At 51.8% G+C, this 27,925-nt stretch overlaps 2 protein-coding genes across 7 annotated transcripts in view; one reads left to right on the top strand and one right to left on the bottom strand.

Annotated features, from left to right (window-relative positions):
* The window catches only part of CD5 (CD5 molecule), a 244,353-nt gene that overhangs the window by 193,994 nt on the left and 22,434 nt on the right, over nucleotides 1-27,925 (bottom strand). The window lies entirely within an intron of this gene.
* VPS37C (VPS37C subunit of ESCRT-I) lies at nucleotides 1,517-27,925 on the top strand. 6 transcript variants are annotated; one of them, XM_081275570.1, is made up of 5 exons: nucleotides 1,517-1,766; nucleotides 20,254-20,352; nucleotides 23,715-23,886; nucleotides 24,518-24,600; nucleotides 25,643-27,925. In XM_081275570.1, exons 2-5 carry the CDS (start codon nucleotides 20,260-20,262, stop codon nucleotides 26,369-26,371), a joined length of 1,077 nt encoding a protein of 358 aa, XP_081131696.1. In that variant the 5' UTR covers nucleotides 1,517-1,766; nucleotides 20,254-20,259; the 3' UTR covers nucleotides 26,372-27,925. The 6 variants fall into 6 exon arrangements, with proteins under 6 accessions (XP_081131696.1, XP_081131699.1, XP_081131698.1 ...); XM_081275573.1 differs by lacking the exon at nucleotides 1,517-1,766 and adding an exon at nucleotides 2,048-2,207; XM_081275572.1 differs by lacking the exon at nucleotides 1,517-1,766 and adding an exon at nucleotides 13,602-13,626.

Genomic DNA, 27,925 nt, shown 5'->3' with positions numbered 1-27,925 from the left:
CCTGCTTGCTTGGCTGGGTTTTGGTTTTGTTTTGGTCCCACCCCTTCTTTCCATGCCCCCACTCCTCCCTTTTGGAATGGAAATGTTGACTCTGTGCCACTGTATGTTGGACATGTGTAACTTGCTTTTGATATTTTGGGCTTGAACTTTTGGGCAATGCTGAAATTGTTAAGACTGCGGGACTTTTAGAGGTGAGCTAACTGCATTTTGCATTGTGAGATGGACATGAGCTTTTAAGGGCTAGGGGCTGAATGTTCTGGTTTGGATATGAGGTGTCCCATAAAAGCTCCCATGTTAATGCAGGGATATTCTAAGGTGCAATGATCATGAGAGCTATAACCTTATCAGTCCACCTTAGTGGACTGAATGCAAGGTAACTCTAGGCAGGGGGACATGGCTGGAGGAGGTGGGTCAGTGGAGCATGACCTGGAAGGGTTCATCTTCCCCGAAGCCCCTTCTCTCTCTCTTTCTCTCTCCACTTTCTGGATGCCATGAGCTGAGTGGTGCTTCTTTGTCCCACCCTTCTGCCTTGATGTTTTGCCTTACTTGGGTCCAGAGCAATGGACTCGGCCCATCATGGACTAAACTTCTGGAACTCGGAGCCCGAATAAACTTTCCCTCCCTTAAGTTGTTCTTGTCAGGTATTTGGCACACAGTGTCACAGAGTTGAATAACACTAGGGGCAAGATGATTATCTTAGCCAATCAGATTCATTTACTGTAGAATTTGAAAAAAACACTTTTGAGGGAATTTACTGAAAGGGTGCTAACATAAAAAAGAAAGAACACTGTCAAGTGGAGAAGGATAAGACATGGAGTGATTTGGCGCTGGGTGCTACCACCGCCCCTGGATCGCATTTCCCACAAGCTAGTTGGAGCTGGTTTCTGGGTAAGCAAGAATGGTCTCAAACAACATCTAACTAGACTTGGAATTTTAGGAGTATGGTGCCCTTGGGCTAAGCTCACAGCTGTTGAAAGGCAAAAGGAATGGATTCGCCTGCAGGCCTGGTTGATACAAGCTGCACAGAGCAGATAGCAGTAGCCTCACAGACCTGCTGTGTCACTTCGGGTCTTGTCAATGCTAGACAAGCGAGGATGCATAAAAGGCCCGCTGCGGTTTAAGAAGCACTAACCGCACATAAGGGACTCGAAGTGCAATCTAGGGGCTTGGAAAACGGGTTACTTTGGGGAAAGCGGAAGCTGTTCGGAGGAGCCGGCTGGTCCTTTGTCAGGGGACACTTGGATCCATGGCCAGTCCTATGGCCAACTTATGGAAAGGAGTGCGCGGGGGCCCGGAGAGTCTGCGGACTGAGCCTAACCCACCCAAGGCCTTCCCTTGGTGCTGGGATTCCGCTGGTTTCCCCTCGGCGGCTCCTCCTGGGAGCTCTGAGCAGACCTCCAAGAGTCCGGAATGGACACCCAGAGCCGCGGGAGAGGCCGCGGGAGAAACCGCGGGCGCCCGCGCAGGCGCACTGGCTCCGAGAGCCCGTGGGCGGGGCCAGGCGAGGGGCGGGGCCAGAGGCCGGCGGGGCGGGGTCCGGTGGGCGTCCAGCGAGCGCGGCGCTGGAGGCCGCGACCGGTGGGAGACGGTGTCGTGGCAACTCCGAGGGCCCCGGAGCGGGCGCCTAACGTCGCGGGACGAGCAGCGCGGCCTGCTCCGGCGCCCGGACGCGGGAGGAGAGTCACATCCGGCGGGGGCGGGCCTCGCGGACCCCGGAAGTGTGGGCGCGGCTGCGGCTTTCCCGCGGCGGCGGCAGCGGCCCGCAGGTGAGCGGGGCCCGGGAGGGTCCCGGTCCGCGGCCGGCGGGCGGGCGGAGCCGCGGGCGAGGAGGGGGCGGCGCCGGCCGCGGCTCCCGGTGGCCCCCGCCCGCCTCCCCTGGCCGAGGCCGGCGATTGGGCGCGAGGGGCGCGTGACTGCCCGCCGCCCCCGCCGCCCTCCACCTGCTGGTTCCCTGGGCAGCCCCTGGCTCCGCGTCCGAGCGTCCTGCGGTCACAGAGGTGTCGTTAGGGCCAGGTTGCCCCTTGTACGGATGGGGAAACTGAGGCCCAAGAGCGGCGTACGACTCTGGCCTGTGACATCCTGGCCAGTGCCCTTTCCCCAGGGCAGGGAGGGGACGGAACTTCCAGCCTGGACTCTGTTCGCGTCCTGTACCCAGGATTCCCAGTGGGACAGCCCAGCGACACTGAGCAGCCCTAACCCTGCAGGGGGTGTGTGTTCCCAGTGTGTGCCTGCTTCTTCCGCTGCCCCCACGGCCCGCCGGGTGCTGTCCCACTTTGTGGGCTGGGAAGGGGTTATCTGCGGCAGTGTTGAGTGACCGGGAGAGCTGGCCACACCTCGGGGTCTGGGCCACACCAGGGCGTGCATACTGCGAATGCCTCTCTTGACCTCGGGCAGCTTCACAGGCTCTGTTCCTTGGCCTCAGTAATATCCACGTTCTTCAATTGCTGCCCCAGGCCCTTTTCACCCTCTTCACCAGCTCTGCCCCTTCTGTCCCATTTCCTGCTGGTGCACCCAAAATGAGGCCAGTTGACTTAGTTCTGTGAACGTCGACCCTACAGCTGGAGGTGGCTGTGAGAAGGACTTGGGGCTGTTGTCCAGAGTTGCAGCCCTGTTCAGCCCTGATCTTTGGGGTTCTGGGTGGGAGGAAGGACTGTTGGGGTAAAATACTGGATGCTGACCTGAGTCTGTGTTCTTGGCAGTGGTCCTGCCCAGACAAGCCTTTTCCTAGATTATCTTGGAACTCTGGCTCCCGGCCCCTGTCATTTCCATTAAGGAGGACGTTTTCATTAAAGACGTCCTCATCTGGACAGCTGCTAGAAGGTGGCTGTTTTGCAGAGCACTAGCTCTGATTTCTTGCTTGGCTGCTACACGCTGGTCACTATTGTGGCGGCAGTTTGAATATACTGGATTCTGAGAACACATCCAAGGATATGTTGATCCCACTTTGCGGATGAAGTGAGTGAGTCAGATAACTTGGCTAGTGTCAGCCAGTAAGTGACTGGGCTGGAATTCCTGAACTTTCAGTCTCATTTCAAAGTGAGTGTGTCTTTAATTCTGTGATATTGCCCCAGGTTCCTCAGTTTCCCAAATTTGCTTGACCTTAAAAATCACCTCTGATGCTTGTAAAAAAAAAAAAAAAGAACAAAACAAAAAACCCCAAGCAGAGCCTTGCCTCTGGAAATTCCTGTGATATTTCCTGGAGGGAAACCCAGGAACCTCTTTTTTTTTTTATAATTTATTTTAAAGAGAGAGAGAGAGAGAGAATTTTTTTTAATATTTATTTTTTAGTTCTCGGCGGACACAACATCTTTGTTTGTATGTGGTGCTGACGATCGAACTCGGACTGCACGCATGCCAGGCGAACGCGCTACCGCTTGAGCCACATCCCCAGCCCCCAGGAACCTCTTTTTAACGAGTGCGTTATGTGATTGAGAGTTTGTGGATTTGCTGGGCCACTGGTATCCTGGAAGTGGATTATTATTACTAAGGAGTCTTGTTTTCTTTTACTTGTTGCTTTGAAGCATGCCAATTTGCTGTTAAAAAGAACACTGGGATAAATAGCCATATTAATCATTCCTGGACAATGTTGGCTAGTAGTAGAGGGTTTTTCCAGATTGACATAATCAAGTCATTGAAGACCTTTTTTTAATCCAACTGGACCTCCGTTGTGGGAATTCTGTTGGCAGTTTCCTCGCAGGATCGGGAGTTTTTGGAATGTTCTTGTTTGTTTCCAGATGGTTGCCCCATGGTGGAGAGATCTCTGTAATGGCAACAGTTTCGTAGCTTTTGCTAGCTACAGAGGCCTGTCTGCTAGCAGGTGCTGCTTCCATTCTTTCCTGTTTCTGATTTCACCAGTTGGGTGAAGGACCAAGCAAATATCAAACAGGTTTGTCTTGATTCAACTGAGGCTGACAAGTGGGGCCCCTGGGGCTTGGGATAGGCCTGAAAGGAGGGGAGGGACCATCTCCAGGAACACCACATAACTCCAGTGAGGCAGGCCTAGCATGGAAGACCTGTCAGTATTTAAATCCCTCTGCTCATTTATCTGCCCCTCCTCAGCCAGAGTACAAGTAGTAAGAGGAGCGACCCAAGCATTGTAGTATTACTTTATTCTCTCCCCTAATAAATATTGACTTCTAATTTAATTTCTTTATAAAAAGAAGACATACTTTGTATGATATGATTTGCTTTAAATGTGCTGAGACTTGTTTTATGGCCCAGGATATGGTCCGTCTTGATAAATGTTCTGTGAGCACTTGAGAAGAATGTGTATTCTGTGGTGTCCGGGTAGAGTGTCCTGGAAATTTCAGTTAAGTCAAGTTGGTTGATAGTGTGGCCACGTCTTCTGTGCCCTTGCCGATTTTCTGCCTGCTGTTCTCTCAGGTGTCGGGAGAGGGTATTACAGCTTCTGAAGGGGGTTGTGCGTTTCTCTAGCACTCCTTATAGTTTTGTCAGTTTTGGTTTCATGTATTTTGAATTTCTAAAAGTGCATAAACATTTGTATTATATTTCCTTGATGAATTGACCTTATTATGAAATGACCCTTTTAATCCCTGGAAATATTCCTTGCTCTGAAATTTATTGCACCTAATATTAATTTAGCTAGTTCAGTCTTTAAGAATTAGTGTTAGTGGCTGGGCAGGTGGTACATGCCTGTAATCCCAGTGGCTGGGGAGGCTGAGACAGGAGGATCACGGAGTTCAAAGCCAGCCTCAGCAACTTAGAGAGGGCTTAGCAACTCAGTGAGACCCTGTCTCTAAATGAAATATAAAAAAAGGGTGGAGATGTGGCTCAGTGGTTGAGCACCCTGGGTTCAATCCTCAGTACCAAAAAAAAAAAAAAAAAAAAAAAAAGAAAATGGAATTAGTGTTAGTGGATCACCAGAATCCACAAATAACTCCTTCAACTCACCAACAGCAATCAGATAACCCAATTCAAAAATGGGAAAAGATCTTGAGTAGATATTTCTCCAAAGAAAAGAAACAGTAGCCAAAAAGCACTTGAAATGCAAATTAAAACCACAGTGAGATACCACTTCACACCCTTTAGGATGATTATTATTTTAAGAAAACAGGTGTTAGTGAGGATGTGGAAAAAGTGAAACGAAACCCTTGTGCATTTTGGGTATGAATGCAAAACGGTGCTGCCAGTTTAGAAAACAGTATGTTAATTCCTCAAAAATGAAACAGAGTTACCACAGGACCCAGCAATTCCACCTCTGAGTAGACACCTAAAAGAAGTGAAAGCAGGAACTTGAACAGGTATCTACACCATGTTCATAACAGCACTGTTTACAGAGGACAAAAGGTGGAAGTAATCCCTTGTGCATTGATGCCTCAGTCTGGCTGGGCACAGAATCACGAGCCACTCAAGCAGGAACAAAACTTTATTTTTGAAAAAGCCGCCAATACTCCGTACGTGCAGGCAAGCCAAAAAACCGGTCCACCCACTGTGGGTCTACCGGAAGGGGGGGGGCGGACCTCCTCCGGAATTCCCTCCTACTATCCTTCCCCAACCAATGGGAACTCTCCAGGAGTCCCGTAGCATGAGTCCCGTAGCATGAGTCCCGTAGCAGGCCAAGGTGAACAGCAGGAGTCCAATTTCCATATGAATGTAAATCTTAACATAATCATATCATCTCAATGGCTAGCTGGCTTCACCTTACAACCGAAAGTGCCATGCATCATATTATTTGCTTGTGGCTCCTAGCACATTGACAGGTGAATGGTAAACAAAATGTGCTACATACCTTAGATAGACCATGACTCAGTCTCAAGGGGAAGGAAAATCTGATAACACGCTGCAACAGGATGGACTTTGAAGAGTTAAGCTGAATGAAATATGCAGTCAGAAAAGAACAAACATTGTGTCATTCTTAGAGGAGGTTTCCAGAGTAGTCACTTATATAGAAGCAGAGAGTAGGGGGATGCCTGGTGTTTGGGGGTTGCAGGGGGGAGTAGTGTCTAGTGGGCGTGGGGTTTCAGGTTAGGGTAATGAAAAAGTTCTGGAGATGGACAGTTGTGATGGTTGTGCCATAAAGAAAATGTGCTTAATGTCAAAGAATTGTGTACTTAAGCTGTGTACTTAAAATGCCCCAAATGGTAAATATTATGTGTATATTGTTACAGTTTTAAAATAGATTAAAAATTATGGTCTGTCTTTAAATCCTTTGACTTTTAAACTCTTTGTGTCTTTATATAAAGTGGATTTCTTATAGGCAGCATACAGGTGGATGTTACTTTTTTTTTTTTAGTTTTACAATTTGCCTTGTATTTCTATATATTTTACTTTTTACAATTTGCCTTTTAATTGACATGCTTAACATTTAATGTGATTATTGACGTTTGAGTTTAAATTTATCGGCTTGCTATTTGTTTTCAAACTGTCCCATGTTCTTCGTTCTCCTTTCCTTTATTTTTCCTCTGACTTTTTTTTTGGGGGGGATTGAGCAGTTTTTTACTCCCATTTTCTTTCCTTTGTTGGCCTATGAGCTATAATACTTTTTAAAAAGTGGCTGCTTGAAGATACATGGTGTCATCTGTCTTCAGGTGATCCTGTAGCACTTCACTGCAGGACTTTTCCTCCCTCCTAGTCTTGGTATTTTTGTTTCTTCAAACAAATGTTACTGTCCCACTTTTTCTTCTACGTATGTTATAAATCTCACAATACGTTGTCATCATCTTTTGCTTTAAACAGTCATTTACCTTGAAGGAGATTAGAAAGAAAGGGAGGGCCTTTGTATTTATTCTCTTGTACACTGTCCCAGTGCGCCTTACTCCTCTGTTTTGATTGGGGTTCCAACTTGTTCCATGTTCCTTCTGACTTGAAGACTTCAAAGCCAGCCTCAGCAACTTAAGAGAGGTACTTAGGAACTCATTGGGACCCAGTCTTTAAATAAAATATAAGAAAGGGTTGGGGATGTGGCCCAGTGGTTTGAGCACCCCTGGGTTCAATCCTCAGTACTGAAAAAAAAAATTAGTGTCAGTGGATCTCCAGAATCTCTAACATTTCTTATAGTGCTGTTTTGTTAGTGATGATTTCTTTCAGCATTTAGATGTCTAAGGAAGTCTTTAGTTTGGCTTTGTTTTGAAAGGTATTTTCCCTGAGTGTAGAATTAGTCTAGGTCGACTATTTTTCTTTCAGTACTTTAAAAGACATTGTTCTAGAATCTTCTGCTTGCATTGCTTCATATGAGTAATCTGCTGCTGAACTTAGTTTTGCTTTTTTTATTCAAAACGTTTCTTTCCCCTTTCTAGATGATTTCTTATGGGTTTAAGCAATTTAGTTATGATTTTTTTGGGTGTAATTTTCTTAATGTTTTGTATGTTGGGATTAATTGAACTCTTTGGATCCGTGTGTTTATAGTTTTCATGAGATTTGGAAAATTTTCAGCAAGAAATTCTTTGAATATTTTTCTATTCTTTTTCCCCTCTTTTGGGAACTTCAATTATTTGTTTATAAGAGTGCTGCCTGAAGTTGTTCCACATCTCTCTGATCATTTTTTTTCTCTCCAGTCTCTCTTTCTCTTTGTGATTTATTTTGGATGGTTTCTACTGTTATATCTTCAAATTACTGATCTTTTCTTCTCCTGTGTCTAATCTGCTGATATTTCTATCCGTGTACTTTTAAATCACAGACAATGTAGTTTTCAATCCTAGAAGATTGATTTGGGCCTTAAAAAAAATCTTCCAAGTCTCTACTTACTGTGCTTAGTTTTTCTTTTAGTTTCTTGAGCACTTGGAATGTGGTTAAACTATTTTAATGTCCTTGCTTGCTAATTCTATTACCTATGTAATTTTTGGGTTTGTTTTCATTAATCATTTTCTTCATTATGGTCATATTTTCTTGTTTCATTGCTGCTATTTTTAAAAAATATTTTTTTAGTTGTCAATGGACCTTTATTTTTATCTATTTTTATGCAGTGCTGAGCCTTGAACCCAGTGCCTCACACATGGTAGGCAAGCGCTCTACCACTGAGCCACAACCCCAGTGCTTGCTGGTAATTTTTGCTTAGGTGTCAGATGTTGTGAATTTTACCTTCCTGGGTGCTAGATCTTTTTTACTCACATAAATATTCTCTTCATTGTTTTGGGAGGCTTTCTAAGTTACATGGAGACATTTGCTCTTAAGCTTTGTTAGCTAAGACCAGAGTAGCCTCTGGACCAGAGCTAATGCATTTCTTAGTATTTTCCCAATGACCTGTGTTCCATGAGGCTTTGCCACGGTGGCAGGTGGCGACACATTCCTATCTTAATTTGAGACCTAAGGATTATTCCCTCTAACTCTGATGGGTACTGAATGGTGCTTAGTGAAGAAGTGGAAGGGACCCCCTGCAGGTTTCTGGAGTTACCTCATGTGGCTCTCCCTGGTTCTCTACCTTGTGAACGCTGGCTGCCTTGGTCCTCTTGGGCTCCCCAATGCTTCCCAACTCGGTGCCGTTCTGGAAACTCTAGGCAGCAGGCTGGGGCAGCTCTAGAACTCACCTGTTTCCTGTTCTCAGGATCACTCTTCTGGGCTTTCTGATGTCCAGTGTTTGGAAATGATTGGTTCATGTTTTGTGTGGATTTTTAGTTGTTTTAGGCATCCCTGTTCCTTTATGTTGGCCAAAAGCCAAAGTTCCCTGTCTAGCGAGCACTTGTGGGTGCTCACGTGTGTTCAGCCTTGATTGTAGGTGCTGGGATGCAGAAACCAAGGTGACACAGGCTGAGCCCCCAGGGAGCTCACATTCTTGCTGGTTGCCAGATCATAAAGCCTACGTGGCATTTACAGAGAACCATGGGAAGGCATGGGAGGAAGTGGCAAGGAAGCTCCACGGAGGGGCTGGCCCGTGGGGATAAGCAGGGTTTTCCTGATGATGAAGGGGGAGGAAAGAGCGTTCCTGTGGAGGGAACCGAAGTGTAAAGGCAAGGCACTGGATGCCATGAACTCCCCGAGGGCAGGATCCCTGTCTTGGTCAAGTGACTGGAGCGTTGCTTTCTGTCCTGGAAGTAGAGGTAGGACAGGGAAAGTTAGGGTGGAGTGAGCAGCCCAGGGGTGGTGGAGGGAGGGCTAGCTGGGAAGGGAAGTTCAGGGTCAGCTGATAATTGTCTGCAAAGCCAAGGACACAAGATTTTAAACAAAATACCAGAGCTGCACAACCTTCCATGGCTCCCAGTGCTCCCATATAATGTGTGTCTGGAGATTCCTGGGATGTGTGGAAGAAGGTGTGTCTCTTAGAATCAGGCAGGCGGCTGCTAGAAAGGAGGCCTGGGATGGGCATCCTGCAGGAGCCTGAGATGAGTCCAGAGCTCAGTGCAGCCTGCCCGATGGTGGCCTGCCTGAGAAGTAGACATGAGGAGGCTCTGGCTCAGTTTCTCTTTTTCTGTGGCTGTCCTGTTGCCCTCACCACACCTTTCTGCCTGTTTGTAAATCTGCTGGACCCAGAAGTTCGTAGTGTCAAGCTTATCACTGTCAGAGGTGGGCTCTGCAGCCACCCCACCAGCTACAGCCCAGGATTGCCACAAACCAGTGGGAACAGCGTTCTCATCTTGTGCCTTGCAGAGACACACCTTGCATGACCCTGCACTGACTCCTGGATCTTTGTCCTGAATGTGTCTTTGCTTGGTCTTCACCTTCATTCTTCCTTAAGGGATGGTGGAACTTGCTTGCTCAGCTTGCTCTGTGCAGATTAGAAAGGTGGGCTGGGGAGGACTGACAGCTGCAGGTGGAAATCCTTTCCCGGCCCGCTGAGCAGTCGGGACACAGGAGAAACAAATGGGAGTTTGGTGGAAGATTTAGGATGTTCTTCTTTCAAGTCAGAGCCGCAGGCCAAAGAAGAGACCTCACCAAGTGGCCGGGTTTTACTGTCAGGGAGGCTACTTATTAAATCGCTTGTTTCTTGGCTGTCATATTGATCGAAGCTGGTAACTATTGATCTGATGACATCCAGCCATTGGAGTTATGCCACTCTGTTGACAGAGCTGTCTTGGAGGAATCTTCACTGTCTCCCCCGGAGTCCCCGTGGGGGTGCTCAAGTTACAGAGGTAAGAATGAGCGGAGGCCCTGCGTTCAGCCACGGTGGGGAAGTGCTGGAGCTTCCAGGTGCTAGCCCCCGTATCCCCACCACAGCCCGGTCCTGGAGAAGAAACTGAGGTATAGCGAGGTGGTTACCCACACGTGGCCCAGCCAGCAGGTGATCCAGCACGCAGGGTTGTCCGCCTTCTAGATGCTGAGCTCTTCCCCCTGGGTCTGCCCCTTAGAGCCAGGGTCTGGAGGAGGCACCAGGTCCCATGTGCCTGCCTGAGCATGTGGGGCTTTAGCCTGGGCCCTGGTAAAGGAGCAGAGTTTCAGTGCTAGAATTGGTCGGGACTGCATTGTGTTGGTTGGATTCTGAACACAATCTAATGGGTCGTACTCTTTTTTAAAAAATATTTTTTTATTTGTAAATGGATCTTTTATTTTATTTATCTTTATGTGGTGCTGAGGATTGAACCCAGGGCCTCACACATGCCAGGCAAGTGCTGTACCACTGAGCCCCAACCCCAGCCCTGGGTCCTACTCTTTAGGAGGCTAGCGGCAGCTGTCAGTAATGACATTTATTAAGTTCATCCCCCCAGAGCCAGGCACTATGTTTCATGTGTGGTGCAGAGAACCTGGCCCCCTGCCAGGCCACCCAGGTTGAACTTCAGGCTCCACCACCACCTCTCCTCTGCGAGAGCGCCCTCCGGGCTGCAGCGCTGTGGGGGTTGCGTGCTCTACTGCGCCCTCAGCGCCCTCAGCATCCGAGCACTCTCTGAATCTTGTCCGCAGGGACTGTCATTGGTCCTGTGTTACTGATGGACTGTGTGGCTTGGGAGGGGAACAGAGAGGTAGGTGGTAAAGCCTGGTGTGACCCTCCCTTCTGCTGCAGAGCCCCCTCCTGTGCCCTGCTGGTAAGACATTACCGCTGACAGGGAGTGGAGAAGGGACTTGGGCAAGGGGGCGGCGAATGTGGCATCCTCAGGGCAGTGATTTGAGACTTAGCTGTTTGGGGAGGAGGCAGGAGGAGCTTTCTAGCCTTCGGAAGGCAGAGGGAGCAGGAACAGTATTTTAATCCAGACTGACCCAGAGGTGCGTGGCAGGAGGTTGTAAGGAGGAGACGCCGGAGGCAGAAGTCTGGTGCCTGTGGCAGGGCAGCGATGGGTGTGCTGGAGAGGCTTCCAGAGACTGACCAGGCAAAGCCGTGAGCGGCCCGCTGAGTGACTGAGGCTGAGCTCGCAGTGGCAGTGGTGGTTGGAGGGGAGTGGGGTTTGGGGGAGAGAAAAATTGGAGTTGGAGTCTCAGGACTGCAGGTGAGAGGTGGTCAGGTTTGGGAGGAGTCTTTGTACAGATGGGCGCGGTCACGCAGGGACAGCAAAATGCCTGGGTCCTTGGGTCCTTGCTGGGGCGTGGGCTCTGCAGCTTGCTGTCTGCTGGTGGAGCACCCTGAGCAGCTGGTGGTTCTTTGCGGGGAGTGGAGAAGCCACTCCTGAGGGCCCCATGGCAAATGGGCCCGTCCCTCCAGGACCTTCTCACCTGGGGACGCTGGTCTGGAGTTCCCAGTGGACCTGAGGAGCTGTAGGTCATTACATAATACCTCCTGGAAGCCCTACCCTGAGAGTGGACACGGCCCCACAGACGGACCTCTGTGCTTATTTTTGCCAGCTTTTGTTCTGTCGATTTGGTGCCTGTTTTAGAAGGCCACACCCTGTGCTGTCCCCTGGGATCAGCTCTTTCAAAGTCCTCTGGCGTGTACCTCGATGGCTGCCTGGCCATAAGGTGTGAGGTGTATGAGTCAGCGTGACCCAGTGCTGCTGGGCCAGCCTGCTGCAGGCTCCTTCCAGCACCTGGAGAGTGGGATTCTCATGAAGTCCTTGCGGCCTGTGATGAGGTGGTGTTAGTCCATCTTACAGACTGAGAAAGGCTGAAAAGTTTGCCCAAGGTTATACAGCTAGTAAAAAGGTCAGGCGGGGTTAAATCTGGAAATATTAGGCTCTAATACCTCATACTCTTTGTGCCACACTTCAGTGCTGAGGGCGGGGCGGGACCTCCAACTCCCAGCCCAGCCATTGCTTAGAAGGAATGAAAACCAAAAAATCCTCTCTTTCTGTGTCTTATGCTCCAGTTTCTTTTTTTTTTTTTTTTACTTTCTTTCTTTTTCTTTCTTTTTTTTCTTTTAATCTTTTTTGATTCTGGGTATAAATGCAGGAACACTTTATCACTCAGTTACATCCCTGGCCTTTTTATTTTTATAAATTTTGAGATGGGTTCTCACTGAATTGCTTAGGGCCTTGCTGAGTTGCTGAGGCTGGCTTGAACTTGTGATCCTCTTTCCTCAGCCTCCTGAGTTACTGGGATTACAGGCATGTGCCACCATGCCTGACATACTCCGGCTTTTCAATCTTGGGGAAGACAGAGTCAGTGATGTTTTGGGAAAGGTGAGGAGAACAGGACGGTTTGATTTCTTTTTATTGCCTCCTCTGGGAAGCCAGGAGTCTGATACTTGGGTATGTGGCTAGAATCATTCTGTGAAAAGAAAAACTAGATCAGGTCAGCAAATATTTCCTCCTTAAGTGGCAGGATTAGGAAGGTTTCCAAGGCAATAGTAGGTGTTTTTGACGTGAGGGGTCAGCTGGGGCCAGTTCCTTCAACACGTGCCGATTGAACTTTGCAGGTTGCTATGGTAATAACTTCTGCCAGTATTGTAGGTGGATGTGGGAAATTTATAAGAAACAGAGGGGCTTTACAACTCCCCTTGTAGTGTGATTTCAGGCTTGCTGGCAAGTTCAGTTGGCTGGCAGCATGAGGAGTGCGATCGGAGCTGCAGCTACCCTGCCCCGTTGCAGGGCCATTGGGAGATTCAATAGTAGCAGCCACTTTGCTCGACTCAGTAGCGCACCCCGGGGACCTCATTGCCCCTAATCATCAGGTGACCCCAAGAGGTGGAAAAAATAGTATTTGTTAAGTGCTTGGGAATTTGCAAAGCCCTTTCAGGGTGCTCGCTTATCTGAACCACACAACAACCCCAAGGGAGAATTATCATGGTGCCCCAGTTACCAGGTTAGAAACCTTTGGTTAAGGGACTTAGTCAGGGTCACACAGTTAAGGAGCCTGGAGTCAAGCGTGAACCCAGGTTGGCTGTGTGGGAACACTGTGCTGTTCCCTCTGCATCCTTGCAGGGAGAGCTGGCATTAAGTGGTTGGGCAGAGGCAAGGAGCAAGGGGTCCTGAAAGGCTCTCTGACTGGTGTGGACACTGTGATCTCAGTGTCCTCGTGGCTTAGGAATCTCTGCTGTTGAGTTTTGGCTGTACTTGGTCTTTCAGCTGGTTCTGGGGAAGGCTGCCTGACCAGGTGAACTCTGCTCTTGCTGAACAATCATGGCAGAGTTCTTCCTTGAACAAGAACCATCAATACATTGCTTTTTTGTTTGTTTTTCCTATTTTAAGAATGGATCTGGAGGCTGCCTCAAGTTTGGGCCCTGGACTGCTCCCCCCAGAGGTTCTGCAGCTGCTTCTGCTCAGGAGGCCAGACATGGCACCACCTTTGGTCTAAATCCACTGGCCATCGTCTGCCTTCCGGCCTCCCGCCTTCCACTAGATCCTCCACTCGATCCTGTCACTCTTGCTCAAGGCATGTGAACAATTTAGTTAAGACACTAAGTAACAAGAGCCCATGTGATGGCCCACCTGTTATCCCAGCAGCTGGGGGGAGGCTGGAGGATGGCAAGTCTGAGGCCAGCCTGGGCAGCTTGGTGAGACACTGCCTCAATATGAAATAAAAAGGGCTGGGGATGTGGCTCAGTGGTAGAGCTGCAAGCCCCTGGGTTCAATCCCTGCTGTCCCCCCCCAATAAAAAAAAAAAAAAAACTAAAATAATGAAAAGAAGCTGAAAGCTGTGCTCACAGCAGCAGGTCTAGATGCAGAGGGCCCCCTCCCCTCGGAGGCTGGCCTGTGAGGTCTGGGCTGCTGGAAATGCAGTCTCCTTGGCTCTGATGGTGACACTCTGGCTTTAAAGCCTCTGTCCCCCCCACCACCCCCTTCAGGGGTTTGTGGCCAAAGGCATTGTCTGCAGGCTGCCTGTGACATGTCTTTGCACTCCCCTCTGCCCACTTCTCCTTAGCATTTCTCTGTGTTATGTCATCCCTGCATACGTGGCTGGCAGAGGGTATGGTTTGATTTCAGGCTACACACCATAGCCCATGGGTTTTGGTGGTCCACCGAGAGAGGGGGGGGGGAGGGAGGGAGGGAGGGGGAGAGAAGCATTTATATTTATTTAACATTTATATTTATATATATTTGTACATGCATGCATCTCTCTCGACTTTGAATTATCTGCTGAAACTTACAGCTGGGCGATACGCCTGGGTCTGGATCTCTGGTCTCCCCCAGGGAGCTGGCGGGCCTGGCTGAGCTGCCTGCCCTCTTCCCTGCAGGAGGGACCTGGAGCCAGCTGGGTCCGTGCTCTGTGCCAGCGGGACACACTCCCTGGTGCTTAGCCTGACTTGCTGGCCAGGGCTTCATAGGTGGCTGGGGTTGTCACCTCTGGTAGAGGTGAAAACTGAGGAGGAGACAAAACTTAAAAAGAAAGAACAGGGGGGAAAAAAGAAAAACTTCTTGCTCCTTCTCAGGGGCCATTAGGCAGACAGTGGGGACTCATTTCTCTTCGTGGTGCAGAGACGGCGGATGTGAGCTTGGGCATGGCTTCTCTCCTCATTCCCAGTCTCACCGCCTCTCTGCTGATGGCATTGCCCCCCAAAGAGGTGTTGTTCTTCTGTACCTGTGAACGCTGTGCAGCTGGGCCTCGCCATCCGTCCTGGCTCCCTGTAGGCCACTGAGATCCCAGTGGCTCCCATGCAGAGTAACCCCTTCAGCCACTTGCCCCACACCCTGCTTCACTGACCCCACCTCTCTGGTTCCTTTCACTATGTTCACAGTGTTTTTTTGTTTTTTTTGTTTTTTTTGTTTTTTAATTGGCTTTTTAAAACCAAACAGTTCCTTGAGAGGTGGGTTCAGCTTACATGTTAAGGAAGAACCCAACAGATACATCTCTCTGCCCCGTTTATCCTTCATCCCTTGATGTCTGGCCTTGCACAGTTCTTGGCACATAGTAATTGCTTAGTAAATGTCCCTTCGGTAAAGTCATGGAGAAGTGAAGGAAGCATGAGTAAGTGGAAGGAGGCTGTGTTCTCAGGTCCCTGTGCCTTGTACTTGTCCACCAGCTGACTGACTTTATTGGCAAGCTCTTTGATGTGCTGTCTGTGAGCCAGGCACAGGGGGTACAAAGGTGAATAAAGCAATCTTGTGTACAGGGGGTTACCTTTCTCACCTTGCCCTCCTCTTCCCCTCCCCTTCCTCTTCCCCTCCCCCAATGGTACATTCCAGAATCCCCCAGAGGAGCACCCAGCTCTGCTGGCCATTGGTGGTGGGAAGGGTCTGGGTCAGGACCCTGTGCCCACAGCCTGGGGAAATTGGACTTGTTAGGTTGTCCAGAAGCAAAAGCCTGTGGACTCTGGCTCGCCATGTAACATCTCACCCCTGCCCCCCGTCCTCTGCTTTGTGACATCCCTGGTGGTGTGGCACTCCGAGAAGCAGCTGTTTGGACTTGCCCGCCCTGTTGGCTGGTGGGGGGAGTGAGAGTGTTGCCAGCAGCAGATGGCTGGCTGTGGGGCCGCTTCCTCAGACGCCTGCTCTGTGGGCCTTGGGCACAGTGGTGTCCCATTCTCCCCTCCGTTTGCAAATTATGCCCCCAGAACTGCTTGCTGCTTCTGCCCCTGCTGGGTGGCACTGAGGAGCGGGTGATACCTGACTTGTGAGAGCAGGGCACTGGCTGCCTCTGGTGGCAGGTGCTGTGATGGATTTCAAAAGACAGCCCGTGCCTGCCTGGCCCGAGATGGGGGGCAGCCCTGTGAGCTACCTCTACCTGGGAGGCGGGGCCCAGGGGTCAGTGGCTTGCTTGTGTGGCTGTGATCTCTGGATCTTATAAATAAACTCAGTCCCCATTATACCCCTGTTATGGGCAGAGCAGGAACAGAGGAAAATACCAGAAGAGGGAAGAGACGGGGACCTCTGGCTGTTTGACCCTCAGAGGTTTATAGGACCTTCCTGTTAGATCTTCTGAGCCCCAGTTCATCTCTGGAATAGATGTGAGCAAGCCTCGTGCTCACTTTCCTTAGTAGGGTGGTTACATGAATGAACGGGAGGGTTTGCAAAGGGCTTTGATATCAGAAGAAATGGGCCACGTGACCATAAGGGTTGGTTTACCTGTTTTTAGAGTCGAGGAAAACTGAGCCCCTTTAGGGGAACTTTTGGCCTCTAGCTGCCTGGCAGAGTTGTTTGGAAGTCCTGAGCACCCTTCCTTCTGGAAGAATTGAAGATGTGTGTCCCCACGGGTCAGCAGTGTGCTCTGAACCGAGGAGAGAAGCCTGTGGGCAGAGGACCCCGAGAGTGGATGGAAGCACCTTGGCCCTTCCTTGTGGGCCGGGTTTCCTGGCCCGTGGGAAGCCTGCAGTAGCAGAGGCGTCATCTTTTAATGCGCCTCCTGTGTGGTGGCCACAGCTTGGGCCCTCTTCTCCTGTCTGCTCTGGGATCCTGGTAACGTGGCGGCTGCCTCACTTGGCGAAGCTCCTTGTTTGTGGGACTGCTACTCTGGAGCCCAGGCCCAGGTGTGATGGGCAGCTTGGAATCGTCTCCATGCCCACACAGGGCAGCCACGGGAACCGTAGGAAGTGCGTTTGGGGTTCTGGGCAGAGCCTCACTTGGCAGGAACAGCATAACTCACATTCTCACCTGCCTCTGCTGTGACCCTGTTGACAGACCCCTTGTCCCCTGGGGTCCTTGCCTTTTCATGCTGGGGGGGCTCTATCCACCTGAGTTCCTGGGGAGTGTTGAGGATGGGGAGGATAAAGACAGTAGATGCTAAACCAGCTTGACCCTAGCAGCTTAGTTAAAATTAAAACTGCATTTAAAGTTAACTTCTGTGCCCTGGAGATTCTGAAGTTCTACATCTGGAGGAGGGCTGAGGTCTTTGGCTTTAACGAGTATCCCAGGTGATTCTGATGCACCTGCCAAGTATCCTGGACCTGTTAAGGCCCTGCCACTTCCAAGCTGTGTGGCTAGTGGCTTCACCTCTAACCTTCCTCTTTCGGGATGGGGTAATATCCACGCCCACTGTTGACGATGGTTGTCAGGCTCTTCAGACGCTCACACAGTACTTACCATGTTCCAGGTCCCCTCTGTCAGATGGAGAAACTGAGGCACCAATAGGTTAGATAACCCAGCTCGTGGGGGAGCCAGGATTCCAACCCAGGTAGTCTGAGTCCAGAGTCTGTTCTCCTAACCTCTAGGGGGCCAGTGACTCTCATAAGGACCCGAAGGTCTCCCAGGCCCTTCCTGATTATGCGTGAGCTCAGAGCAATTTTCATAATAGTTCTGACACCTTTGTCTTTTTTACTGCCTTCTCGTGTGCACAGTGGCATTTCAGAACATGCCATTCCGGTGGCTGATGTGCTGTGTGCTGTGTATATTTGTGTGTGAAACATTTCTCATTTGTAGTTTCTAATATGGTACGTACTAAAGCTGTGATCCACATGAGTGAACTTTTTGGGGACCTTAGTAATATTGGGAGTGAAGAGGGTCCTGAGACAAAAAGTTTGCCAGTCTCTTTGAGACTCTGTTGCCTTAAAGTCCAGCACCTGGCAATACCATTCCAGGGTAAATAATTGGGGGAAGTTGGGCACTGTCCCAGGGCTCCCGAGGTGCATAGGAACTTCCATTGGTGAGAGCAGGTCCTGACCCTGTGGGCTGCTTCTGCAGATGGAGCTGCTGACGGTGCTCTTGGTGTGTGGTCAGCCAGCTGCCCATGCGGGGCTTCCATCCTCCACCTGCAGCACGTACTGCACTTGGCCCTGACTGCAGAAGTGAGCAGATGCTGTTCGGTGGCAGGCCTCTCCCTGGACAGTGCTGTTCTGCACATTCTGCTGTGGCCCGGCAGGTTCTCTGGAGGCCGTGGTAACCCCACACAATCTCTGTGATGTTGAAATCTTGCACTCGTATTTGTTTTAAGCAAGGCCTGTGCTGGCCCAGGCTTGGCCGGTGTTATCTCCTTGAATCTGCGAGGGAGGCGCTGTTGCTTGGCCCAGTTTGTGGATGAGGTGCTTGAGGCTCAGGGAGGTTCCAGTGGGTGAGGCCCACGGCTGCAGTGCAGGCTCTAGACTCGCTCTGGCTCTGTGTGACTGGAGCCTGTGAGCTCATGAGTCTTCATTGCGTTGCTCCTGGTCGTGGCAGGCCCGCGGGCTTGCGCTGGAACAGCAGTGTGCCTCACAAGCTCTGCTGCACCCCACATTCTTCTCAGGCTGCCGTTCTCTGCTCCAGCTTCTAGAGCGAGGGTTTTGGCACAGCAGGGTGAGGCATAGACAGAGGCCAGTCTTGAATTTTGGCTTTGCTATTGCTGGCCACAACCAACCTAATCTTTCTGATCTGCCATCGGTGTATGGGACAGTTGCTGCCACCTTGTGTTCTTAACTCTGCAGGTGAAACTTGTGCTGTGGCTATTCAGAAGCCAGCGAGCTCCATTGTGACAGGACTTTCCTGAGGTGTTCTCTTCCCAAAAGACTGGCCCTGGACCAGCTGCTTCATGACTGCAGGAGGGACTGTAGGTCCTGGCCCTGGCCTGGCATGCTGAAGGGGAGGCTGCAGGTGGGCTGGCCACCTGCAGGGTGATGGGTTGGCCATGCTGGCTTAGAGGTTGGAACTAGTTCAGTCCTCAGTGAATGACCAATACTGGTGATGCCTTTTTTGGATAGCTCTTCATTAGTAGGGTGACCACCTAATTTGTTTTTCAAAGCAGGGTGTTTTTGAGCATGAAAGGCATTACCATCAACAGGGCATAACCAAGGGTGGAGACCAGACTTTCCTGGCAAAAGGCAGGAATCTGCCTGTCAGTCTCCCTTTCACCTTCCTACAGCCCTAGGACACGCCTTTCCCTCCCTGATCTGGTAGAGAAGCAGCCCTGAAGAGGGGACTTCTCTCTTCACCGTAGTTCTTGCTTCCCAAACACCTTGGCTGAGCCACAGCGTGGCTCCCGAGCTGAGTGCCCACAGAGGGGATGGTGGGGACCCTGGGACCCTTGATTGCTGTGGTGCTGGAAGCTTTTGAAAACTAGCAACGCTGGTAATGAGAAGAGCCCAAACTGCAGCTATAAAATGCACGGCTAGAAAAGATAAAAAGCATAAAAATAGCCAAGCGCCGTGACGTACACCTCCAATCCCAGTGACTTGGGAGGCTGAGCTGGAGGATCACTTGGCAAGTTCAAGGCCAGCCTCAGCAGCTTAGTGAGACCCTGTCACAGAATAAAAAACCACACGGGCTGGGGATGTAGCTCGGGGGTAGAGTGCTGGTCTAGTACGAGTGAGGTTCTGGGTTCAGGCCCAGCCCTGGGGAGAGGCATAAAGATGGAGAATCCTGCCAACAGAAAGGAAGGGCATGCCTGGTCCGTGCTTCCTCTTCTCTGTCCCAGCTTCCCTTCTGGGCTGGCTGTGACCCTTTTGTCACACAGATGGTGACCCTCTGGGCAGTGGCAGGGAGAAGACCACTGACACCAGCTCTCTGTCAGAGCAGGCGGCCTGTTTGGGCCAGTCGATTTCGTTTCCTCCTGACTGCCTGAGAGGCCAATTCAGTGATTCTTTTTCTGCTCCGATGAGGCCATACATATGACAGTTCGTTTTGGTGACGCGCGGAGAGGACTGCAGTGGCGGGGAAACCTGGTGCTCTAAATATAACAAGCGAGGACACAGCAGAGCCTGTGGTGTGGAAGCAGCAGCGCTCCCACATGAGGGGTTGGTGTATTTCTGGTTCAGACAGAAATAGACGCCCACCAGAGGGCAGGGTGGCCTCCGCACTGGCAGGCGGCCTTTGGCCAAATTTAGTCTCCATTCCTACTGCCTGACGCACTCCTTCCTTCCTGCCGCTCCTCAGAGCTTTATCTAGTGCCCCTGTGGACGGTGATCTTGCTGTGCCGGTGCAGCGGCCTTCCCATGCCCTGTTGCTCATGGTTTGGGTGAAGGAGGTGCCTTGGTCTCCCTGGGGAGAGCGTGGGCGGAGCTGCAGGAGTGTCTCCCTCCACTCTGCCCCCCTGAGTTCCCCTGTGAGGTGGTGCCATGCTGAACTCCTGTTTGTTTCGACACGTAATACGTGGGCTCAGGTCTGCCTTTCTCCCTTCCTGCTGCCCCTTCCTCACTTTGGTGTCACTCTCTGTTCGCAGGGAAAGATGGAGACCCTGAAAGATAAGACCCTGCAGGAGCTGGAGGAGATGCAGAATGACCCGGAGGCGATTGACCGGCTGGCTTTGGAGTCCCCTGAGGTAGAGAGGCTGTTGCAGGGCCCAAGGAAGACCAAACTTTTCAAGGATTTTAGCTTATTGGCAGTTTTAGCCAAACTTATCTCCCTTTTCTGTGGATTTCACCCTGGTTTGGACCAACCAGAGGGTCCCCTGAGGTTGCATGCCAGTTCTTGGGTCATCTGGGAACCTAGGGAATGGTAGGGAGCTCCCATGTGGACTTGGACCCCTGGGCCCTCCTAGGGACTCGGCAGCCCCAGGAGACTGCACACTTGCTCCAGCCTGAGTCAGCAGGTTCCTCAAGGTGTGGCTTGGTGCCTGCCTTTTCCCCCACAGTGGACCTGTGTGACCCTGTATTTTCGGCGACTCTTACACATGTACGCACCTTCTTGGCTGGGTGTAGCTCATTGCTGTTTGATCTGTGCCCGTCAGAACTGGTACCTTATCTTCTTACTCCTAGTCACAGAGTCCTCATGGGAATACACAGTTTTACACTTAACATTGGACTTTCCTGCTCTCCCTGTCTCTACCTACCTCCTGTGATCTTGTGACTTCCCGCAACGTGAGAGAGGCCAGGTGACTGACTGTGGCTACCCAGCTGGAAATATGCTTGGTCGCCCCTGAGTGGCTGCAGCCTGCCAGTGCTCTAGATGCTTCGGCCTCATGGCCCTAGTGTGGGGGAGAGACAAGCACAGACAGCACCAGCTCACCTGAGTCACATTTGGATTATATTCCATATTCACTGATGAACTGGCACAGTGTCTTCTGTGGATTCACAGTGTATTAAAAAACATCAGAAAGGAAGCTTCCCTGTCCAGCACTCCCTGCTCGTCCCTCCCCAGAGTACTTCCCTTCCTCTCGGGATGCCCAGTTCGATGTTTTCCCTGCTTCTGCCCTCACTGTGCTCTCTGTCCACCCCTGCTCCTCCACCTGGGGGACAGAGGAGGCTGGGGATTAGGTTGAAAGCTCTCCTGGTGGGCAGAGCACCAGGAGAGGTCCTGAGACTCCGCATGGTGTGTCCTGCTGTCCTGAGGCAGGGTGAACTTATTCATCCAGGATGGGAAGCAGAGGCTGTCTTGGTTAATTAAGCTTACAGCCAATTCTATGGTTAACTGGGCTGTGAGCTCTGCCCGCACCTGTCTTACCTGGCACAGGTGCTGAGCTGGCTCAGGTCTTCGTTCCTTTCTCTTCTATTCATTTCTCACACATGGGTTGACTATCCTTTACTCAAAGTGCTTGGGACCAGAAGTATTTCAGAGTTTGGAGTTTTTTGGATTTTGAAATATTTATGTAGACTTGACTCCAAAATCCCCAAATCTGAGATCATCTGAAATTCAAAACTTTTTAAGTGTCTGTAGACACTCAAAAAGCTTTGGATTTCTTAGCATTTCAGATTTGGATGTTTTGGATTAGGGATGCTCCGTGTGTGTTAAGCACCAAGTACTTCATGAGTCTGTCATGAGCACAGTGTTATGGGGATTCCAGTTCCAGTGGTGCATGGAGCTTGGCAGAAGCAAACCTTTACATAATTATCTTTAGTTGACTTCCAAGCTGAGCAGGCTGGTAGGATCTGTGATTCAGCCTCTATGAAACACCCTTGATGAAACAACCTCTTGGGCAAAAGGCACTGGAATCTTGTGGCATGTAGCTGTGCCTGACCAATCAATTTGAAGGCTCTGAGGGAAGAAAATTATTCTGTGTGGACTGGGCAGAAACAAAACAGGGCAGGCTATTCAGACTTTCCAAGAATCTTTGAGTAGCTCTTTTGCCATGGTCCATGGCAAAAGATAATTGAGTAACTGGAATTGTGAGAAGAGAGAGGAGCCCATGTGGTTTGGGATGTGATCATGGCTTGAAAAGGGAGTTGGTAGGAGCTGTTTTTTCTGCATAGAAGAGAGTGAACTGAGGGACCAGCACAGGCCGAGTGATCTGCTTGGAGCAGGGTGTAGGACGCGTGTTGACGGTGTACAAAGGAATAGGAGAAGGCTTCATGGTGACCCCCTAAAGGAGAAAAAATTGAGGTGATTGTGGGGAGAGGGAGCAGAAATAGGACACGTTTTAGAGGAAAATGATGCAGTCAGGCTTTATAAGTTAAGACGGGGCGTGCGGTAGAGGCGCAGGCATGCCTGAGGGCCCCGGCCCGTCGGGTGCCTGGACAGGAGGCCATGCCCTCTGACTCAGCCACATGAGTGAAAATGATTTCCGCAGCTGACAGATAGAGTGAAACTCACCAGGGTCTACAGGTCAGGGTGCCCATCCGGTCGCTGAAAAGGGTGTGTGTGGCAGCAAACCCAGGTGAAGGGGCCGAGCGTTTGGGCTCTGGGCCGGGCATACGCTGGGCGCTGCTGTCCCTGAGTCATGGAAGCCTCCTTATGGAGGGGGAAGCTGTGGCTTTTCTTTCTCTAGTGGCCTGCCTCATAGTGTGGGCTTGAGGCTCTGCGGCAGGGGATCAGCAGGTGGGAAGACCTCCCCCAGCGCCCTCCTTGGGACTCCCTGGATTCCCGTGGGCTGCTGTTGCTGGTGGAGCATGGGCCAGTCTGGCCTGGGTCCCCAGTGCTGGTGCTGGTGGCAAAGCTGAATGGCTCAGGGATCCTGTCTTCCCTGAGGAAGCTGGTCTTGCTGAGCTGTGCCCTGACCCCTGTGGTGGTCCCCTCTGGTGGTGCCACGAGATGCTATGGTATGTGGTCCCCACCCTCTTGGGGTGATGGACCTGACTCTCCAAACCTCCTCAACAGATGGGTAGGGCTTCGTGCACAGGGTGGCTGGGCAGGGTTCTGGCAGCTGCACCACCCGGCCGAGGGGCACGTGCTGCCTGGCTTGGGGAAGTGTTTTCAGCAGGGCACTCCAGGGCATGTCCAGGGTGGCTCATCTGTACAGTTTCTAGGCAGGACACATGCGGCGGGTCTCCTGCATCAGCATCATGGTCGACGCCAGGATCCTGGCTCCCCTATCCCCTCAGAATAGCCTGACTTCCGGGCATCATGGAGTGTCCAGCTTGTGTTCTGTTGGGCCATCTTAGTCCTCCTTAGTCCACTTGACTCAAGTGTGGGGTTAAGTGGTTGGGACTTTGATCCTGTCCCTCGTGTGAAGCCTCTGGCTTCTCCTACAGATCGCTTCCCTCCCTCCCTGGAGTTCTGCAGTCATGGTGGCCTTGGCAGGCTGTTAACCTTAATGCCAGTTTCTCCTGTGTGTCCCCCACCGGGCTGCCATGTCGTGGATACAGTGAGGCACCCACGCCAGGGTGCCTAGTGCAGGGTCTGAACCCAGGCTTCTCTGCCTGTGCTTAAAGGCCGAGTATCACCCAGTGTCCCCAAGATGAGTAGTGAACCCAGAAGCCCTTAGCCCAGGGACAGTTGTTCTTACTGTTCGTTTTCCTACTTTTCTAGGTTCAGGACCTGCAGTTGGAGCGAGAGATGGCACTAGCCACCAACCGGAGCCTGGCTGAGCGGAACCTGGAATTCCAGGGACCCCTAGAGATCAGCCGCTCAAACCTCTCAGACAAATACCAGGAGCTGCGGAGGCTTGTGGAACGGTGCCAGGAACAGAAGGCAAAGCTGGGTAGGGACAGCTGGCCCTGGAGAGTGCTCTGGTGGCTCCCCTGTTAATGCAGGGACTCCATTCAAGGTTGGAATGGGGAGGGCAGCTGGAGGACAGGAAAGGGCCAGCGCCAGGGAGGCCCTGAGCTGAGCGTGCTCCATACACAGAGGAGTGTAAGAGTAGGGGTCCTGTTGTTATTCACCTTGTCTAGATGAGGAAGATGAGGCTCAGAGAGGTCCAGGCACCCGCCTGAGGTTACAAAGCTAGAAGTTGGTGGTGTTGGGATTGGAGTCCAGAGGCCTGCATTCCTTGTCCTGGCTGGCCAGCAGTGCGGACAGGTTGGCGAGCTTCCCCCTGTGGGGCGAAGCACCATCAGGATCCAGTCCCTTCCCTTCTGGGGCTGGTATCGGGAGCTGCTTGCCTGAGCCCTTGAGTGGGCTCTCCTGCCCCACTCTACTCAGGAATGGGATCGTCAGAGGGAACTGGGCCCAAAGGGCCCAATAGACCTACCCCAAGGGACTCTGCATAGACTCCAGGTGGTAGCTGGGCTCTGTATGTGCAGAGGGTGTCCTGAGTGCCTCTCCCGAGGTCTCTGCCTCCAGCACGGAGCAGGCAGTGTTGAGATGCCAATCTTTCCTGCCCTCCCTTCCAGAGAAGTTCTCCTCAGCATTCCAGCCAGGGACTTTGTTGGACCTTCTGCAGATAGAAGGCATGAAGATCGAGGAGGAGTCTGAGGTGAGGTGGAGGGTCGATGTTCCTCTGCAAGTGACCCTTGGACGGGGTGTGGGTCCGTGGGGCAGGGCACTCATGATGAACACCCGTGTCTGTAGAGTAAGAGATGGGGGTGGGCTTGGTAGGTGGCAAAGGAAAAGGGTATCTGGGGTCCAGTGGAGACCCTTTGGAAACAAATACATAGTGCCTCTTATCCATGGGGATACTTTCTGAGACTCCCAGTAGATGCCTGAAACTTTGGCTAGTACTGAGCTCTGTATACATTATGATGTTTTTTTTTCCTGCATTTGTTCATCTAATATAGAAACTAGGCACAGGAAGAGATTAGCTATAACTATAATAAAGTAGAACAATTATAACAATATGCTGTAATGAAAGTTATTTAAAGCTCATCAAATGTTTATTTCCAGAATTTTCCATTTAATGTTTTTGGGCCAGGGTTGTCTTTGGGTAGCAGAAACTGGAGATAAGTTAGGAGTACTGTGTCAGGGACCTCTCCTTGCTAGCTGAAGCAGAGCTGGATAGCTGGCCGCAGGCCCTGGGCTGCTCATAGACCTGGATGGAAGGGCGGTGCACCAGGGACCTCGAGGATCTCAGGCCTGGTCCCCCGCTCCTCCCTTCCCTGTTTGCTGCTTCCTCTGGGCATTTCTTCGGCCTCTGTGGGCAGTCTCCGCCTGCCCCGGGTGGAAGCAGCTCCCAGGTCCTTCTCGCCCATGGGCTAGCATGCATTTGCCACCCCGTAGCTCACACTCATCCAGCTGTGCAACACATGTGCAGTGACCACTGTGGGCCTAGCAGGTCAGGGGCAGGCCACTGGGGTGACCATGACAGACATAGTTCTTGCCCTTAAGGAGCTGACGTTCTCATGAGGGAAACACGGAACACAGGTCACAGGATGGGTCACAAGAGGAGGGACCTCAAAGAGAAGCTCCAGGGTGGGGCTGGGAAGGCTGGGGAGCCCCGAGTGGGCTCAGCACAGGCCTTGGCAGAGTTCTGACCCAGGGGTGAGTGGGAGGCCCCCATTGTCACTTGACCTGTTTTCCAGGCCATGGCTGAGAAGTTCCTGGAGGGCGAGGTGCCCTTGGAAAAGTTTCTGGAGGACTTCTCTTCTATGAGGATGCTGTCCCATCTGCGCCGGGTCCGAGTGGAGAAGCTCCAAGACGTGGTGAGGAGGCCCCGAGCTTCCCAGGAACTGGCTGGAGATGCCCCTCCGCCCCGCCCGCCACCTCTGCCCCTGCGACCAGGCCCTCAGGCGACACCCCCTGTGGCCGAAGAACAGCCGCCTCCGAAGTCATCTGTTGTGCCTCCCTACCCTTTGCCCTACAGCCCATCCCCCGCCCTGCCCATGGGCCCCACTGCCCAGGGAGCCCTGCAGCCGGCCCCCTTCCCTGTGGTGGCCCAGCCCTCTGCCTCGTACAGTGGGCCTCTGGGCCCTGCCTACCCGTCAGCCCAGCCGGGACCCAGGTCTGCTGCAGGCTACCCCTGGTCCCCACAGAGGAGCACTCCACCTCGGCCGGGCTATCCTGTAGCCCCGACTAGCACCTCTGGCCCTGGGTACCCCTTGGCGGGGGGCAGGGCCCCCAGTCCTGGCTATCCTCAACAGACCCCCTACCTCCCCACAGGAGGAAAGCCTCCCTACCCAACACAGCCTCTGCTCCCAGGCTTCCCAGGACAGCCCCAGCCCTCAGTGCCCCCTCGGCCCCCGTATCCCCCAGGGCCCACTCCTCCATATGGGTTTTCCCCACCCCCAGGCCCTGCCTGGCCTGGATACTAGCCGTGGTTTGGCTCCTTGGCCCTTCCCTCCTCCACCTGCACCACGACCTTTAGCCCACCTGTCGCTGAGATTTGAGGTTAATGGGAAGTGAGTTAGTGCTCCCCGTGGGCCTGCATCAGCACAAGGAGGCCCCAGGGGCACCTGGCCAGGGGCATACAGGACCCCCAAAGGCACTGAGGGTGTGTGTGACAGGTTGGGTATGACAGAAGCTCGCAGAACTTGCTGACCTTCTGGCCACAGGCCCTCCTGGGAGCCGCTCCTGTTGATCACTGGCTCTAGGTTGCAGGTCCTGCAGGCCAGCGGGAACCAGGGCTAGTGGCGTGTGCATGCATTAGTGCACATCCTCTCGTGTCACTTCCAAGGACATCTGAACTCCTTGCAGAGTTATCTCAGTGACAAGGTGGCCACCCTGCCCACCCCCTACCTCTCCCCTGGGATTTGGCATATTTGACATGGAGTCCCAATCCAAGGGATACAGCTCTTGGTGTAAGACCATTCAAGAATGTTCTGCCTCACATACCCCAGCTAGGGGTAGTCTGGAGGGAGAGAACAGAGTTAGGAAAAAACAGTGATTTTTATGTCCTGTGAAGCCATAATTTAACCCCAGTAGGCTGGGGACAGAAGCTCCGTGTGCTGCTCTGAATGCCAGCGGCGCCTGCATAGCGAATGGGCTGGGATGTGAAGCCGACCCCTAACCTTGCTTGCAGGTTGGAGAATCCAGGGGTCATCTTGGACCCTCTGGCTGGGGGAATGGAGAAGCTCTAGCCTGGGAGATTGTGGTCACGTTTGGGCTCAGCTAGGAGTTGGGGCACCTCCCAGCCACCCTTTCCTTCTCAGGGCCCCCCACTTCTGGCTGGCTTTTCTGAGGCCCACCCACCCACCTACCTATTCCTTTAGTGCCTTGAATCTCATTCTCAAGCAGCCCCCTCTGTCCTTCATCTCCCCATGTATGCCTTCCTGGTCCCCATATCCCTGTAGACGTCGTCAAAAGACACCCTAACAGTGACTTCCCAAATGGTGCTTTCCAAAACACCATCACTACACCGGCGTCAGTCAGTTTCTCTGCACCTCTCATCTTCAGAATGTAAAGGGCAGGGATTGTGACGGTCACATGCAGCCCTAGCACACTGGGCTTTTAAACGTGCAGTAGTAAAAATGACTACACTAGGCCAAAGGGGGTGACGAATGAAGCATTAACTTTGTACCAGATGTGAACCAGGTCTCGGCGGATCCTGGAGCTGCTACGGGTTAGGAAGTTGTATGTGCCTTGAGACATCCATTCCCAGAATACCCAGCCTCTGGTGGGCCTGGGGGTGTGGGGGCCAAGGAGAAAACCTCACCTTCTGGTGCCTGCCCCGTCCCGGGCCTGCGTGCCATCTGTGGGTGTGCGTGATGCTAGATTAGCGCTGCCAGTTCCTCTCCAACTGTGCTTGCTTCTCGTAAGTTATTTATGAAGAGAAATCACTAATTGAGTCTGCTGAGTGCTTCTGGACTGGATGAATGACCGCCTATATGTTCGTGTAATTAATTGCCATAATAAACTTCCATGAGTAA

This window comes from Spermophilus citellus, assembly GCF_964194105.1.
Source record: "Spermophilus citellus genome assembly, chromosome: 2".
Classification (NCBI taxonomy): Eukaryota; Metazoa; Chordata; class Mammalia; order Rodentia; family Sciuridae; genus Spermophilus; species Spermophilus citellus.
Note: the sequence above shows the minus strand (reverse complement) of the source record. Positions and strands in the feature narration are given on the sequence as shown.

What these genes read in the sequence shown, in the direction of transcription:
- VPS37C (XM_081275569.1), top strand. An exon ending in GGAACAGAAGGCAAAGCTGG is followed by an intron (nt 23,887 to 24,517) that starts GTAGGGACAGCT and finishes CCTCCCTTCCAG; the next exon opens with AGAAGTTCTCCTCAGCATTC. An exon ending in AGATCGAGGAGGAGTCTGAG is followed by an intron (nt 24,601 to 25,642) that starts GTGAGGTGGAGG and finishes CCTGTTTTCCAG; the next exon opens with GCCATGGCTGAGAAGTTCCT.